The sequence below is a fragment of the Prionailurus bengalensis genome, chromosome D4 (assembly GCF_016509475.1).
Source record: "Prionailurus bengalensis isolate Pbe53 chromosome D4, Fcat_Pben_1.1_paternal_pri, whole genome shotgun sequence".
In the NCBI taxonomy this organism is placed as follows: Eukaryota; Metazoa; Chordata; class Mammalia; order Carnivora; family Felidae; genus Prionailurus; species Prionailurus bengalensis.
The window spans coordinates 91,245,372-91,262,799 of NC_057359.1; the positions used below are offsets into that span (position 1 = coordinate 91,245,372).

The window sequence follows — 17,428 nt, forward strand, 5'->3', positions numbered from 1 at the left end:
TGTGTAGCCACATCAGTAGACTCAGGACTTAAGGCTGTGGGCGGATCATTTCCTGGTTTAGAGCAAGTTGCACCTTCGGGGCAACAAACGTTCCTACAGAAGTAAACCTCCGAGCTCGTCCACTCGTGAAGCCCAGATGCAGAGTGAGCTCCCAGTGGGATCCAAACCAATGTCTGGATCACAGAATCGACTGGAAGGCCCTTCGGAATGGATGCCCTGCGGCATTCATTAAGCCCGACCACCGAGGTGCACAAGGCCCCAAGAGAGGGACCCGTGCGCACGTGCCCACAGGGAAGCCTTGTGAAAGGGCGTCAGCTCCGGTGGTCTCCAGCCGGCCCCTCGCCGGGCACTGGGGCCGCGTCCGGTGCAAGAGGGATGCCGGGGCCTCGCATGGTGTCCCGTCAGCCAGGCCATCGCCCCACGTCCCCGTCTGCAGGTCGCGGGGCTTCGGGTTGTAGGGGGAGGGGCTGCATCTCAGACCAGAGGCTGGGGATCTGGGGGGACCCCTTCCTTCCTCCCCTGCTGAGTCCAAACCCAGCCTGCATGTTGGTTACTGAGGCTGGGCCCCAGCACACCAACCGGTTCAAAGAAGCAAACGGTCCTAACAATAGTTGGCTTCAGCCGCCCGCGCTCCGGCCAAGAATCATAGCTGGTTGCTGGCGTGGGCCCAGCTCGCCTTCCCCGCACCGGCAGCCATCACAGACCTGGGCAGAGGCGTCTGGAGGGGACCAAACACTCCCCTGTCCGCCGCTGAGCTTTTGTGTTTTGACACTTGGAGGCTGAATGGCCAGTGTCCCCGTTCAAGCAGGGTCAGGCTGAGTGGGGGCCTCAAGGGGAGTCCTGGCAGGTTCTTGGCATAGAAGGTGCCGTCTGCGGTCCCTCCTGGCAGGCGGCGTGCGTGCGTGCAGGGCGCAGAGGCAATGCCGGGGGGCCCCGAGCTCCCCCCCCACCCGGAAGGACCTTCAGCAGCTCCAGTGCCCGCCTCGGACTCTCGCCCGTCCAGGCGGGAGAAAGGCGAACGTCCGTTCTGTCCTAAAGCGTGCCTCCCCGCGATGCCCCCTCCCGTCCTCTGCTCTAGACAGCGGGCGGGCTGACCCTGATGGTGGGGACTCCCCCCGGGGCCGGGGCAGGCGCGCTGCTCCCCAAGAGCCCGTGCCCGCAGCCCTCGGTGAGCGCCCGTGCCCTTTTCCGCTTCTCCCTTTCCAGGACCAGGCCCAAGGCGCGCAAACAAGGCGTGAGCCCAGCGGACATGTACCGGTGGAAGCTCTCGTCCCACGAGCCCTGCAGTGCCACCTGCACCACAGGTACCAGTCTCGGCTGCTGGCGGGAGCCACCTGCTCAGCGACCCCCCCCCCCCCGGCTGCGGGGCCCGCGCACTCGCCGGGGGCCCCGAACTGCCCACAGGGAGCTTGTCTAGTAGTTTCCTGATTCGGGAGGTGGCATGAGGTCACAGGGGTTGGTGTCCTCATGCTCACGGCGTGTGGACCGTGGGAAGGACCCCGGGGCGGGGGGTGCGGGTGCCTCCACACCCCCCCCATCCACTGTTCTTTGTATGGTATCTTGTGAGAGTGAACGTCCCTTTGGTTAAAACTACGACGTCTCAAGCGGGGAGGATTTTGCTTTTGTTTACAGCAACCTAGGAAGGGAAATAGACCCACGAAGGAGTGGAACAGATTCTAGGACCTTGTCTAGGACCTGGGCAAGTAGAGGGGAACAGAGATCCCCCCCCCCCCCCGCCGGTGGTGCCCAGACAGACAGACACGCGTGGTTAGTGGTCAGTAGGTGCCGAGCTGGGATTGGAACCCACGTCTGTCTGCCCACGGGGCTGGCCACCCCCACCTTCGGATGCTGGCCGCAGCCGCCGGGGACCTGGGTTCCCTCCGCTGGGGCCGGCTGCAAGCTCAGATGTCAGACCCAGGCCAGCCCCTGTGGCAAAGGTTGTGGGGAGACCCTGAGTGCCACCTTGCCTATGCCCGGAGCAGCTTGTTTGGGTTTGGTCAGCACCTGGGGCTGCCCCTGAAACCGCATGATGCCCCCTACCCTGACCCTGCCCCCCCCAAAGTGGCCCCTGCCGTCTCTGGCCGGTGAGGAGGATGAGGCGAACCCCTGGCGGACCCTGGGCAGCCGGAAGTCTGGGCTTGATCGCGCCTCCTGCAGTCCTGCTCGGCACCTGAGGAGATGCCCGAGGGAGCGGCTGGGGAGCCCGCCCTGCAGGGCTCAGAACGGACCCCGGGTCCTTACGTCCTGCTCACCCCGGAACTCGCTCTCGGTTAGGGAGCCGGGGCCCCCCCTTCTACTGAAGACCCTCCTGAGCAGGGTTCGGGGCATGCAGAGTTTGGAGGGCACGAGGCCAGCTTTGCTGGCTGTGCGGTGAGCGCGGGAGTGGCACCACCTGGCCCACCGTGCCACGTGCGCTGGGCAGGTTGCTTGGTCTGTCTGAGCCTCGCTTTCCTACCCGTAAGATGGGACGGGCCCCTCCGCCACGGCGGTCCTGAGGATAGGAGGGAGAGGAGAAGTGAGCTGTCGCGGCCAAAGCGCAGGTGCCAGGCCGCTGGTCTTGAGAGTGAGCCGCGGGAGCCCCCTCCCAGGGCTGGGCACGGTGGGGCGCTGGGGGAGTCTGCCTTGCCGGAGGCTGTCAGCAAGGGCACGGACCGGTTCTGACTGAGAGCCGCACAGCCTCCGGGGACGCAGCGAGAGCTGGGATTGTCACGGAGCACAGGCTGGGAGCATCTCCTTTCCCTCCCGGACATAGGGCCGCCTGGGGAGGTGACATCGCCTGAGATGGGGGTGAGGGGCTGATGCCTGGCCCCGGGGTGGGGGTGGGGGAGATAGTCCCCGGGGAGGACACGACACCACTCCTTGTCACCTACAGAGTGACCAGGCCGGGGGGGGGGCAGGCTGAATTTGTCTCACGTGGCCCAAGGGGCACAGTAGGGTGAAATGAGGAAGGCAGTGGGAAAGACAGATTTGGGCTCTGCTATGGAAGAAGCTCTGCTTTAGAGGAGGCTGTCCAGGAGTGGAGTGAACGGCCCCCATAGAGGGTGAGCTCCCCATAGCCGCCAAGGCACCCAGCCGGGTCCGGTGGCACCCGGCCGAAAAGGTGGAGTCGGGTCCCTGCCGAATGGCCCCCTGCCACCACCTCCTGTAGGCTCTGTCGGAGTCAAAGCTCGTGACTGTGGCAACTACTCTCAGAATCCCATTTGGCAGAGGAGTGCTGAGGCCAGACGGGGTGGTGGTGAGGTTACAAACCTGCTGGGGCTCGTGCTGTCTGTGCTGACGTCCTTGAGTGTCCTCTGCACCCAGCAGGGGTCCCTGGGCACCCTGTGCTTGGCTGCGAGATCTCCTGCCTCCCGAGCCAGCTCCGTTACAGAGCCCCTTTCTTTCAAAATGCTCTTTGGGGCGGCAGAAATACAGGTGAATGTGGACTCTCAGCCTGAGCTTGAGCCCAGCTGTGGTTTCAGACCGTCCCTTGGCATTTGTGGGGGGTGGGCTGGGGGGGGTGCCGGCGGACCCTGAGCCTCGTCCTCTGCTGGTGCAACACGCCGATCTGTGTTTTGTGCACTGGGGTCCCCTGCTTGTTGTTGTTGTTGTTGTTGTTGTTGTTTTAAATTAATGTTTATTTCTATTTGAGAGAGAGACAGAGACAGAGTGTGAGCAGGGGAGAGACAGACACAGAATTCGAAGCAGGCCCCAGGCTCGGAGCTGATAGCACAGAGCCCGACGCGGGGCTTGAACTCATAAGCTATGAGATGAGATCATGACCTGAGTCAGAGTCGGACGCTTGACCGACTGAGCCCCCCCCCCCCGCCGGCCAGGCTCCCCCTTGCTCGCTTTTCCTTAAAGGGAAGGCCTCGTGTATAAGGTTTCAAAAGCACTGTGTCCGAGACTGATGTCATGAAGAAGATTGCTACCTTGACTCTCCCAGCATCTCGGGGAGGTTCCCAACTTGAGGATGACCAAGCCGAGGCCTGGAGACTCTGATAGTGTTCACGTGACCCCGCCTTGACAAGGGAGAGACTGAGCTGGGTCTTGAACCCCAGTCTCTTTTGATCAGGACCTGCCATGTTTCCACTCAACGGTGAGGACTGAATGGATAGTTGGGGATTTGGCGAGGGTCTGTGAGTCCGCAGCCCTGGACCTCCCTGGGCCCCAGAGCTGGTGTCTCTTGAGGCCTGGAACATTCCAAGCAGACCTGGCCAGGAAGGCAGCCTCCCCTCAGAGAGGGCTAAAGACGACACAGCCCAGTGCTGGCACGGGGAGGAGTCCTTTATGGAAAGAAGAAAAAAATCCCCACGTAGGGCTGCTTCCCAGGTGGTTCCGTTCCATCCCGGCTGGGGCTTGGGAGGTGGGAGCTTACAGACACACACTGCCAGAAAGGGAGAGTGAGGTGGCTGGGGCTCTCCGTCAATGGGGAAATTGATTTCCTCCTGGAGCACTGGCAGCCCCGTTGAAGAGGGTTCCATTATCTCCATCATCCAGGGAGGCTGGGTACCTCCCCCCCCCAACACACACACTCACACACACATCAGCAACAACAAACCCTAACCCCACGTGGGCCTTCGCTGATGTTAACAAGTCTCCCTGAGTCATCCTGCCTCCTTGGCAGGGACCCACCCACTGTTCAGTGGATTTGGCCATGTGCCAACACAGTGCCAGATGCAGGGGTGCAGGGGTGCAGGGACATGCATAGAAAGACCAGAGGGGTAGAAGATGGGAGTGGGGTCAAGGAATTAACAACATTGGGTGAGGGCTGGCCCTTTACACATCATCCCCCTGATGGGATTTATAGAGTACCGGGGAGGCAAGGAAGATAAACACACAGAGTGGTGATTAAAGAAAGTTTGAGAGAGTTGGATAAGGACTGAGACATGCACAGGAGAGCAGGGGGGGTCTGAAGATCTAATATAACATCTGGGGATGCTGGCAAGGGGTCAAATGGTTAGTTTTCAAACATATCCATCTGTCCACCCAGCCACCCACCCATCTATCCATGTTTCCATCTACCCACCAAACTCTCCATCCATCCATCCGTCCGTCCATCCATCTGTCCATCCATCCAACCGTCCATCCATCCATCCAGCCATCCACCCATAACCTGCCCACCCATCTATCCATCCATCCATCTAACCATCCACCCACAACCTGCCCATCCATCCACCCATCCACCCACCCACCTATCCATCTTTCCATCTACCCACCAAACTCTCCATCCATCCATCCAACCATCCACCCATAACCTGCCCACCCATCTATCCATCATCCATATGCATCCACTCATCCATCCATCCATCCATCCATCCATTTAACCATCCACCCACAACCTGCCCATCCATCCATCCATCCATCCATCCATCCACACACCCACCTATCCGTCTTTCCATCTACCTACCAAACTCTCCATCCATCCATCCATCCACCCACCCACCCACCCACCCATCCATCTATCCATGTTTCCATCTACCCACCAAACTCTCCATCCATCCATCCATCCATCCATCCATCCATCCATCCAACCATCCACCGATAACCTGCCAACCCATCTATCCATCATCCATATGCATTCACTCATCCATCCATCCATCCAACCATCCACCCACAACCTGCCCATCCATCCACCCATCCACCCGCCCACCTATCCATCTTTCCATCTACCCACCAAACTCTCCATCCATCCATCCATCCATCCATCCATCCATAACCATCCACCCACAACCTGCCCATCCATCCATCCACACACCCACCCACCTATCCATTTTTCCATCTACCCACCAAACTCTCCATCCAACCATCCATCCATAACCTGCCCACCCATCTATCCATCATCCATATGCATCCACTCATCCATCCATCCATCCATCCATCCATCCATCCATCCATAACCATCCACCCACAACCTGCCCATCCATCCACCCATCCACCTACCCACCTATCTATCTTTCCATCTACCCACCAAACCATCCATCCATCTATCCATCCATCCATCCATCCATCCATCCATCCATCCATCTATCCATCCATCTAACCATCCACCCACAACCTGTCCGCCCATCCATCCATCCATCCATCCATCCATAACCATCCACCCACAACCTGCCCATCCATCCATCCATCCACCCACCCACCTATCCATCTTTCCATCTACCCACCAAACTCTCCATCCATCCATCCATCCATCCATCCATAACCATCCACCCACAACCTGCCCATCCATCCATCCATCCACCCACCCACCTATCCATCTTTCCATCTACCCACCAAACTCTCCATCCATCCATCCATCCATCCATCCATCTATCCATCCATCTAACCATCCACCCACAACCTGTCCGCCCATCCATCCATCCATCCATCCATCCATCCATAACCATCCACCCACAACCTGCCCATCCTTCCACCCATCCACCCACCCACCTATCCATCTTTCCATCTACCCACCAAACCATCCATCCATCCATCCATCCATCCATCCATCTATCCATCCATCTAACCATCCACCCACAACCTGTCCGCCCGTCCATCCATCCATCCATCCATCCATCCATCCATAACCATCCACCCACAACCTGCCCATCCATCCATCCATCCACCCATCCACCCACCCACCTATCCATCTTTCCATCTACCCACCAAACTCTCCATCCATCCATCCATCCATCCATCCATCCATCCACCCACCCTCCTATTTACCCATAGGGGTGGGTGTGGAGGTGGGGGTGCAGAGAGAAGTCAGACCCTGAGATGTGGGCAGGGAGAGAGTTCAGATCCACAAAGCTGTCCTCACTGGGCTCTGCCACTGTTCGGTAAGCTGGTTACTGTCGTTATCCTCCGTTTAAACCAGGAAGCTCTGAGAGGTAGCTGCCTTGCCCGTGGTCACATGGCCCATCCGCTGGTCCCCAAGGGGTTCGCTCGTGACTCACAGGCTCTTCCCTTGTCCTGAACCAGGAGTCATGTCGACCTACGCCATGTGCGTTCGCTATGATGGCATTGAGGTGGATGACAGCTACTGTGACGCTCTGACCCGTCCTGAGCCCGTCCAGGAGTTCTGCGCGGGGAGGGAGTGCCAGCCCAGGTACCTGCCACCCAGCGCCCCGGGCACTGCGGGGGCAGCTGGGGCTCTGCTTCGACTCTGCCCACGGGAGCGGCGGGAGCTGGCCAGCATGCTGCTCCTAAAGTGGGTGCTGTGGTGGGCAGGGCCTCAGGACCTGTGGGGTGGGGGTGCCTGCCAGGCTCTCTGCCACGGGCCACATGTGGCTGCCGAATTTCAGCCAATGTCTCCCACTGCAGATCCTGGAGCCACTCTGCATCACTCATCATTGGCCCCCGCCCCCAGGCACACAGGAGTTTTATAAACCAAAATGATTATTCCCGAAATTCCAAGCTGCCTGGCTGTCCCTGGGATGTGTGTGTGGGGGGGAGGCCCTGTCTTTCTAGCCCCCACCTAGGCCTCCTGTCCCGCTTTGCAAACAGTCAGAAACTGACAGAAACTGAGCCCTGAGTGTGTCCTTTTCCAAGTCATGACCACGGCGGGAGCTGACGCAGGGTCCCCGGACTGGGGGGGCGGGTGAGGAGGAGGAGGAGGCTACACAGTTCTGCTCTTCTGGCTCCCTGCACATTTGCTCCCTTCTGAGAAGCTGGTTGTGTGGTTCTCGGGGCCTGTCCTTCCCCTGGGAGTCCCCTTTGTGTGTGTGTGTGTGGGGGGGGGAGTACAGCACAGGCTCTGGGACGCTGAGGCATGATCCCAAAGTAGGAGAAGGAAGGAGGGGGGCACTTTGGGAGGAAGGAGCAGTGTGGGCAAGGGATCAAGGCCAGGATGTGGCTCTTGAAGTGGCTGGAAAGCCAGGTGTCCTGCCTGGAGGTGGGAGCAGGTGGAGGCCACAGGGGTTCCTAGGCAGGCGGGCCAAGCACCCACTCGGGGCACCAGCAGGGCATCAGCGCCCCTCCTCGGGTGTCTCCCAACCGGGGGGGGGGGGTTGGGGCGGCGCTCAGGGTCACCTAGACAGCAGCTTCTCCCCCAGGGGCCCTCACCAGCTTCCTGGTTGGCTTGGCCCCGCATGATTTTGGACATGGGTGAGGACGTGCATTCTCGGGGTCGGGCGTGGGGTTGCATGGGGTCCCTGAAGGAAGGTGGGGGTCTCTGAAAGCCGGCCCCTCCCGAGGCAGGTGGGAGACCAGCAGCTGGAGCGAATGCTCCCGCACCTGCGGCGAGGGCTACCAGTTCCGCATCGTGCGCTGCTGGAAGATGCTGTCCCCCGGCTTCGACAGCTCCGTGTACAGCGACCTGTGCGAGGCGGCCGAGGCCGTGCGGCCCGAGGAGCGCAAGACGTGCCGCAACCCGGCCTGCGGGCCCCAGTGGGAGATGTCCGAGTGGTCGGAGGTGAGCGCATGCGCGGCCGGGCGCTTGGGCCCGTGCGAGGGCTGCGCAGTCCTGACCCCGCCCTCACCCGCCCGCTCACAGTGCACGGCCAAGTGCGGGGAGCGCAGCGTGGTGACCAGGGACATCCGCTGCTCGGAAGACGAGAAGCTGTGTGACCCCAACACCAGGCCCGTGGGGGAGAAGGACTGCACAGGCCCCCCCTGCGACCGCCAGTGGACTGTCTCCGACTGGGGCCCGGTGAGGGGAGGGCCGGGGGGGGGGGCGGGCACGCGGAGGGGTGGCCGGTGCCCAGTGGCCGCGGGGCCGCCTCACGCCCCCGCCGTTCGAGAGGGAGGGATGTAGGGTTAGATGGGCGAACCAGCCGTTCTCCCGGTCACGTGAGGAGTCCTAGCCTGTATCCAAAACCGAGTGGCGACTTCGGGGTCCCTTTTTATGACCTCCCTGTGTGTCTGTCTGTTGTGTCCGTCTGTCTCTCGGCTGTGCTCACCAGCGCTCCCACCCCCCCCCCCTGCCCCGTGTTGGGCGCACAGATGACCTTTTTAGGTATTTTAGGTGTGCTTTTGTGTGTCTGTTTTCCACCGAGCGCGTAATATTTCTGTAATTAGAACAGAAAATGTTATTTAAAAAGTGGTTGCCATGGCAGCCGCTCCCTCCCCCACACTGCCTGGGGAGCCCGTCCTCTCTGGGAGTGACAGCAGGGGAGGGGGGGTGCACTGGGAGAGGGTTTCCGCCCCTAACCGCCCCCCCCTCCCCCCTGCAGTGCAGCGGGAGCTGCGGGCAGGGCCGCATGATCCGACACGTGTACTGCAAGACCAGTGACGGCCGGGTGGTGCCCGAGTCTCAGTGCCAGATGGAGAGCAAGCCGCTGGCCATCCATCCCTGTGGGGACAAGAACTGCCCCGCCCACTGGCTGGCCCAGGACTGGGAGCGGGTGAGTGCCCCCAGCCGCAGCAGGGCTCCCCTCTGCCTGGGAGGGCTCTGGGCTGAGAGCCAAGTGGCCACGATGGCGGATTGGTCAAACGAGGAATTAATTGCAAAATACGAGGGCACAATTCACTGAAACTCAATTTGAAATGGAAAAAGCCAAAAGGTAAGAAAACCCCTCGACACCTGGCAGATCTAAATAGGCAAGTACCTGATGACGCAGAATGGGTCTTGTGTCCCCGGCCCTCTCCCAGCCCCCACTTTATGGAAAACGGGGGCCGGGGGCACTCGGGCCTCACAGACTCTTGGCCCCTGGGTCTTGGGCCGACGTTTGTTCTCATGACCACCTCGTCTGCCCCCTCCCCCCCCCCCCCCACGCCAGTCACAGTCCCCAACTTGCCTTTGCAGACGGGTCGTTCTCAGCCAGTTGCTTCAGGTAGATCACCATTAGCCGAGCCGTCTTGGGACAAATTGTCACGAACCGTTGTGTTTCCAAACAGATGGTTTTCCGTGAAACGGCTTTTGATCAAATGTGTTTGGGGCCAGAGGGTTATCGACCAAAGAGTCCTCGGCCAATCTGCCATTGACCTAAACGTTTTCACCCCATCGTCACTGACCGAGCCATATCCCCGGAGTCGCGGAGTCACGTGCACGGTGTCCTGGTCCTCCTGGCCTCTGGCCTCTGACCCGGCCCCGTCTGTCCCCCGGTCTCAGTGTAACACCACCTGTGGCCGAGGTGTGAAGAAGAGGCTGGTGTTGTGCATGGAGCTGGCCAACGGGAGGCCACAGACGCGCAGCGGCCCCGAGTGTGGGCTGGCCAAGAAGCCCCCTGAGGAGAGCACGTGCTTCGAGAGACCCTGCTTCAAGTGGTACACCAGCCCCTGGTCGGAGGTGAGCGCCCGGCTGGCCCCTCGGGGCCACGTGAGGCCAGAACCTGAGTCCTGGTCCTGCCTCAGTGCCTCGAGCCCTGCCCCAGACGCTCCCCACCCCCGCCTCTGTTGTCTCCTCCGTGTGTCCTTAGTACCCCTGCCCCCACCCCCGTGCCCCTCATGCCCTCTCCACCTGCTGATGCCATCAGTTTTCAAGAGGTGGCGGAGGGGGAGGCCCAGGGTGGTCTTTGAGCGTCACTGAGTGGGGAGGGGGTAGAGAACAGGAGCCCCGGGGCCTCTGTCGCTGTGGCCAGGCTGTGTGCTCCGGGGTCTCCTGTGCCTCCGGCCTCGGTGTCCTCATGGGCCAGCTCTGAGCACTGAGGGGGATGACGCAGGGGTGTCACAGGGGGTGGGGAGCCCTGTAACGTTGCACCGTGGTGTTGTCTCAGACACACGCACGCGAGGCTTCCATGGTCTTGGATGGTGGAAGGCACATCCCCAAACCTTAGAGTTCAAGGTGAAGATTCTTAGAGTCTGTAAGACAGGGGTGAGTCTGGGGATTCCGTGAGTGTTGCCCCCACTCAGAGGGTGATGGGCCAGGACCTCTGCACCCCCCGCCCCCACCCGGGCTCAGGGATCTCAGCAGAGAGACTCAAGGTGGTATCTGGATGCAAACCTCGTCCTAGATGGGGCCTACTGCACACATGCTCTTCCAAGAGCGAAAACACACATTTCTCCATTCTGTGTCATCCACAAAAGGACCCACCGGGGAGAAGGAGGGAGACTGGGGGCAGGGCGGGGCTTCCAGAGGAGGCGTGGGCAGAGCCAGCGCCTGAAGGATAAAGAATAGGTATCTGGGGGCCAGGAGGGTCTAGTGGCTACGGGGGGCAGAGTGAGTCTTGTCCGGGGGCAGAGCCCGGCAGGGAGTGGGGGAGGACGTCAGGTGGGGCTGAGAGGCCGGAGAAGTTTGCTGGGGCTCCAGGCCCCCAGGAGCCATGCCAGCACACGTGCTTTGGAAGGTACTTCCTGCTTCAGAAGATGGGGGCCAGGACCTACCGGGTGCAGGTGCTGGGCTGCGTGCTGGGTGCCGAGCCCTGGAAGTGGGGAGAGCCACAAAGAGGGAGCAGACCCTGCCCCCTGAGGGCATCGGGAGGGCATCGGGATAGGGACACCCGTATTGCGCTGATGACGGAGGGTGGGCGGGGGGTGATGGGCACAGGTGGACCACGGTGGGTGTCTGGAGCTCTGGCGTTCTGTCCCTGTGGCTGCCCCTCCCTGGGATACGGGCTCAGTAAGAGCTCATTCCTCCCAGCTGTTCTACCCACTCCCCAGGGCCGGAGGGTCCCCTCCGGGGGCACACAGAGGCTCCTCGGAGCGGCCGCCCGCGGTCGATGGTCCTGTGTGCTCAGTGCCAAGCTGGCCGGCTCTTGCCTCCAGACTGGGCCAGCCCCCCATGCTGGGAGCGGGTGGGTGGTCCCCCCTGCTAAGTCTTACTCAGTTAAATGGGAGGGTGGGTCCAGGGCCGGGGCCTCCCACCCCTCCCCCGCCTCAGGGACCCAGGGCTCAGGTCCCAGAGGCGCCTGGGTGACGTGGGGTCACCCACGTTGGAGGGGGGTGGCAAGAGGGAGCCACCGCCTGCAGGATCTTGGCAAGGAGACGATGGGGCAGCCGGGGTCAGCAGATGTCCCTGGTGCTCTGGGTAGCTCAGCGGGGTTTTCCAAGGGGAACATCTGGACGAGGGAGCCTCAGGCGGGAGTGTGGCTTTGGAAGATAGGTTTAATTGGCCGGCAACACAGTTTTTCACTGGAGAGGGAAACCAGCGCTCTCCCTCTGCCACGGCCCTGTGTGTCCTGAGGGTCCGTCTCACAGGCCCCGGGGAGGCTGAAATCGAAGGACGCACCCAGTGACAGTGGGGAGGGGAGGGGCCGCCCCTTCCCTGGGCACCTGCTGGAGCTGCGCGGCCCTGGGTGGGGATGGGACCCAGCAGCCTGGTGGGAGGGGTGGGGTCGCCCCTCCTTGGGGCCGGAACCCTGCACGGCCAGGTGGGGGCTCCGGCCATGCTGTCTCTCCCATCAGTGCACCAAGACCTGCGGGGTGGGCGTGCGGATGCGGGACGTCAAATGCTACCAGGGGACCGACATCGTCCGTGGCTGCGACCCGCTGGTGAAGCCTGTCGGCAGGCAGGCCTGTGACCTGCTGCCCTGCCCCACGGAGCCCCCAGGTGAGGAGGGGGGGGGGCTGACAAGGCGGGCAGAGTCAGGGGCCAAGGGGACCAGGAAGATCGAGCGGCTACGGACACCAAGGCCTGGTGGGGGGCGAAGGCTCCCCTGGGATGGCGGAACCCGGCTGGGAGGTGAGGGTGGGGAGGGCAGCAGGTGAGGCCTGACTGGGGCTGGGTGTCCCCAGGAGCCCCACCAACACCTGTATCTGGCTTCAGAAGGTGGGGCCGACCGGGCGGGGACCAGGAGTCCATGGTGACTCAGCCTGAGCCGGGCACACGGGAGGCGGGGGTGGCCGGGCCTGACGTGGGGCCTCGGCACCTGGAGGAGGAGCAAGGGTGCTAGAGTCTGAGGGGGGTGCCGGGACAGGTGACCCGCTCTGCTTCACACCTGTTCTGTGGAGGGGACACCTGTGGGCCTCCTGGGAAGGTTCGGGCCTCCAGGGGTGAGGTTAAGGACTCCTCCAAACCCTGGCCCTGGGCATCACCCTTGCTGTGCGCAGATCAGACCCCTCGGGGGGATGGTGTGGTGTCCTGGGGAGGGCTGGGGGCAAGGGTGGCAGAGTAGTAGGGCTGGAGGGCCTGGCGCGGGTGGGAGGCCCATTGCCCCTGGAAACGGGCACGTAGGGGCCACCTGTCCACGGGTGCTGCCGGCGGGGGCCACCCCCAAGGTGGTGGGGCGGGGGGGTCCTGTCGAGTTTCCACCCCTTGGCCACCGGTGATGCCCTCCCCCCCCCCCCCCCCCCCCCACCGTGTCCCTTCCCCAGACGACAGCTGCCAGGACCAGCCAGGCACCAACTGTGCCCTGGCCATCAAGGTGAACCTCTGTGGCCATTGGTACTACAGCAAGGCGTGCTGCCGCTCCTGCAGACCTCCGCACTCCTAGCCACCCCGCCGCCCCCCAGAGACCCGAGCGCTCGGCCCCGGGGGCCCCCCAGCGCCCGGGGCCCCTCTGCGGACACCCTTCCCGCAGGGCACCCGGGCCGTGAAGACGTGACACTGAGCCTCTGCTCTCCCCCGGGGAAGGAGAGCCCCCCCCCCCGCCCCCACGAGCGCGCCCCGGGCCCCCGCCCCTGCCCGGGAAGGCGTCTTAGGGCTGCAAGGACGGTCGTGTTTGTGGGTCCCACCGGCCAGCCCCCGGCTCCACCCAAGGGGCCTGGGAATGTCCTCTCTCCCTCCCAGGCTGTGGGGTCGAGGACCGGGGCTGGGGCGGCGGGGAGATCCGGGTGCCGCCGCCTCGGACCCGGATCCTGTTCGGGTGTGTGCCCCTTCCAGAGGAATTGTATCTCGCAAGTAGCGTCCACTTGCCTCGTTCTATGAAGCTCTCGCGCACGGAGGGACCCGCTGCACTTTACGCCCCGGGAGGAGGCACTCTTTCTCACGGCACACTAGGATATGGTCGTCAGCCAGTGCTCCTGTATGTTAATAAAGTGGTCGTATTTATGGCGGCATCGTGGGCTCCCAGTGGCTCTGGCGGGAGGTGTGCGGTGGCCGTCGGGCTTCGGGAGCCAGGCTGTCCCGCGCTCGAGTCTGGGAAGACCGGCTGAGGCCTGGGTCCGGGACCGGGCTCGGGGCCTAGGACCCGAGCAGCAGTGCCTCCCTGAGGAGGGGACGGTCGGGGAAGCAGAGCTGGGGTGCCTGCAGGGGTGACGGGGGTCAGGAGGCATCGGGACCTGGATGTGTTCTCAGAACCGAGCCGGTCTCCCGCCTACTGACCGAAGTGGAACCTAGGGAGGGGGCTGGGGGGCTGGGGGAATTGTACGACCTGAGCCTTGGGAGAAAAGGCTGGCCTGGAGATGTGTAAGGGAAAAACAGGAAATGAGGCAGGGGCGGGGGTGGGCCCCAGATTGGGAGCTCAGGAAGTATCATCCGTCGTTACTGTTCCTGAACCTCCTAGAAGGGCTAGTTAATCTGGACTTGGGTGGGGGGTGTGCAGGGCCACTGGAGGGCTTCCTGGGGGAGGTGGTGCTTAGGCTGGTCCAGCAGCAGGAGTGGTTCTCCAGCATGAAAGAAGGGGAAGCCGCCAGCACAGAGTCTCCAGGGAGAGGGTGGGGATGGGGAAGATGCTGGAAACCTGCTCTGGCCTCCACTGGGGGCGGGGGGAGGAGGACCAGGGTGTCCGCCCAGCTCGGGAAGCAAGACTGCCATGGGCTGAGGGTGCCACGGGGATCGTCTTCTTCGGGGACAGGTAGCAGGGCGGCAGGCCGCTGCCAGAGCAGGGCCCGGCACCCAGCGCTCAGGGCAGCATTGAGGGTGCTGCTCAGTGATGAAGGTCACTGAGGCCCTGGGATGGGCTTGCGTGAGGTCCCCAGCCCCAGGAGAGGTGAGTCACAGTAATCCAGGGGTCTGGGCCCTCCCCGATGCACCCTGCTGCTGTGCCCTGTGGTCACCCTTGCCCCTGGTCCTCCTTTCGGACCACACTCGGCACTTCCTGCGTGCCAGGCTCTGCCTCCAGTGCTCTATCAGCCCTGCTTCACGAACCTCCCAAGAGCCCCTGAAGCGGGCGTCGTTATCACCCCCCCGTGCTGATAGCCAACACAGGCCCAGAGGCCATCAGACACTGGTCCCAGGTGACTCAGCCGGTCACCCCCACCCCGCTCTCCAGGAGGTCAGAGTTTAGGCCAGCGGCTCCCAGACTTGGCAGACAGACACGGCACCCTAGTCGTGGCGTGCCTAGACCCAGGCCCCCAGATGGGAGAGGAAAGGCGGACCCTGCCCGGCACCGGGCAGGACGGGGTCCCCTCCCGGAAAGTCCCGGGCAGAGGTTCGGGCTGGCTTGGAACTGCAGGCAGACCGAAGGCGGTGGCGGTGGCGGTGCTGGAGATGAGTTTTATTGGCTTTCTCTTTTCTCGGGGAGCACGCAGCTCCCCGCGGGTCCCCACAGTGCAGCTGCATGAACTCACAGGGATGGGTGTTCACCTCATTTTAAGTGGAGCTATGAATCTACACAGAGAACAGAGACCAGGGAAGGAAACAGGAAACGGGAACAGAACAGCCACAGGAAGTGCCGCCTCCTGGTGCTCGCCCCCCACCCCAGCCCACCCCCCAAGCAAATGCGCAAAACAAACTCATGGGGTTCCACAAAGGAGGAGAGCTTGGGCTGCAGGGAAGCTGGGGGTGGATTCCATTAGCGTGTCCCAACTGAGGCTGGAGGTGAACGGAAGGAGAAAGTAACAGGAAGCTGAAAACAGTAAGCCCTCCCTAACTCTGCTCACGTCCGGACGACTCTGGGGCATTCAGCAAGAGGCAGGTGCTCGGGCTGTCCTCGGCTCAGGGGCCCTCAAAGGCTGCTGTGTCTTTTAGGAAGGTGGCTTCGCCGAGGAGCCTGGCAGACAGCAGCTACCCTGCCTCTGGGGCCCTGCTGTGCAGGAGGAGCTCTCACCCCTGGCCGGTGGGGGAGCTGCGTTCCCCGTGCCCCTGGTCACTTCCCTGGGGTGACCACTGAGCATCACTTCCCCAGCAGAGGGAGGGAGCTAGAGAGGGGCTCCCAGGGAGACCTCAGCCCTGCTGGCAGCTTGGCGGAGAGTGGGCTCAGTTGAGGTCGGACGTGGAGAGAGAGCAGGATCCGGGGCCCTGCTCCCAGATCCTCCTGAGAAACGGGGCGGGTGCGACAGTTGGGGTCAGTGTCCCCTGGGACCAGAGCTCGAAGGGCTCTGGATGCTGAGGCCCAGCAGGTGGGAGGGCCTGTCGCAGGCCTCATGGGGGGAAAGTGGGTCTGTTAGGTCCTGCTCCCCGCCCTGTGCACCCCACCACACCTGGACTTCCAAACGGGGTGCCCGTTTCAGTGCGGGTGCTCCCACAGCAGGTGGTTGGCCCGTGGCCTCCTCTACCCTCTGTGCCTCCCTCTTTCACCAAAAAGCCAGTTGAGGCTGTGAATCCCGAGGGCCTGGTTGCCCCTGAAACTTCTGGGACATCTGCAGGAAGGCCAGCCCAAAGAGCGTCTCCGCGGCTGGGCACCGGAAGCCAAGGATGTGCGTGTGAGCGGGAGGGCGCCGGGGGGTGGGGGTGGGGTGCTCCGCGCCCCCCGCCGTTCTGGGACTTAATACTTGGTCTGCAATAGCCAGGGAGGGCTTGTGCTACCGGGCCAGTGGCATCGCGGCTGGCTGAGGCTCGGGGGCGGTGGGTCGGGGCTGTGTGTGTGTGTGTGTGTGTGTCGGGGGGTGGGGTCAGGCCCGGCCTCACAGCCAGCGACGGCCAAGTTGCTGGGGCTGAGGTGGAGGCCACTTTCCCCCTGCAGCTCTGCTGGACGGCAGCTTCAGCGTCAGGAGCCTGGCGTCGAGGCCCCAGAGCCCTGCCTTGCCCTGCGGACTGACACCTGGGAGCTCACCTGTGCCCGCCCGCCTGGGAGCCCCAGGCCCCGCACCCCTACCCCTGGCGGCCACCTTGTGCTCACTGGGCCCTATCCCTGCAGCGAACCGCGGAGCTCCCCGACCGGCCCCTGTGGGGACAGGGAGGCGCGGAGGGCTGGGCGGGGCCCGGGTCCCGGCCCGGGGCCAGGCTGACACGCCCCGGGGACCCCACCATGGTCTGGGGGCCCGTCGGGCGGGCGGGGCTGCTCAGACGTCGGTGCTGATGCTGCGGCTCCGGGAGAAGGCCTCCCGCATGGCCGAGAGGCGGTTGGGGTTGAGCGCCTGCAGGCCCCCGAAGGCCCCCGGCGGCGGCTCGGCGTCCTCCTGGCTGACGCTCTGGTAGGCCACGCGCTCGCCGCCGTTGCGCACGTCCTCGTCCTCGGGCTCCTGCAGGAAGAAGGCGGGCGGCTCGTAGTGGGAGCAGCTGCGGCAGAGGGTGCGGGCCTGCGGGCTCTTCTGGCTGAAGGAGGTGGAGGCGGCCGGGTAGAGCGCCGGCCCGTTGGTGAGCACCAGGCTGCGGCCGCAGGGCAGCGGAGGCGGGTTCGCGTGCACGGCGAAGTCAGGCTCCTCCTCGTCCTCCTCCGACTCTTCCTTGCAGCAGTAGTACTGCGGGCAGAGGGCTGGTGACCCGCGGTTCGCCCGCCCTCGCGTGCGCGCGCACGCACGCACGCACGCATGCGGCCAGACGCCCCGC

At 63.3% G+C, this 17,428-nt stretch overlaps 2 protein-coding genes across 4 annotated transcripts in view; one reads left to right on the forward strand and one right to left on the reverse strand.

Moving 5' to 3' along the window:
* The window catches only part of ADAMTSL2 (ADAMTS like 2), a 36,554-nt gene extending 22,718 nt beyond the window's left edge, over window positions 1–13,836 (forward strand). Inside the window, exons 13-20 of the mRNA XM_043567232.1 lie at window positions 1,207–1,304; window positions 6,943–7,069; window positions 8,161–8,374; window positions 8,456–8,611; window positions 9,135–9,305; window positions 10,013–10,189; window positions 12,244–12,388; window positions 13,153–13,836. Of these exons, the coding sequence (XP_043423167.1) occupies window positions 1,207–1,304; window positions 6,943–7,069; window positions 8,161–8,374; window positions 8,456–8,611; window positions 9,135–9,305; window positions 10,013–10,189; window positions 12,244–12,388; window positions 13,153–13,271 (1,207 nt within the window). The 3' untranslated portion in view covers window positions 13,272–13,836. The remainder of the gene's footprint in view (window positions 1–1,206; window positions 1,305–6,942; window positions 7,070–8,160; window positions 8,375–8,455; window positions 8,612–9,134; window positions 9,306–10,012; window positions 10,190–12,243; window positions 12,389–13,152) is intronic.
* A 1,358-nt stretch (window positions 13,837–15,194) lies between these two features.
* The window catches only part of FAM163B (family with sequence similarity 163 member B), a 30,604-nt gene continuing 28,370 nt past the window's right edge, over window positions 15,195–17,428 (reverse strand). For all 3 annotated transcript variants that reach the window (XM_043567235.1, XM_043567233.1, XM_043567234.1), the window contains one exon: window positions 15,195–17,340. In XM_043567235.1, the coding sequence (XP_043423170.1) occupies window positions 16,942–17,340 (399 nt within the window). In that variant the 3' untranslated portion in view covers window positions 15,195–16,941. The remainder of the gene's footprint in view (window positions 17,341–17,428) is intronic.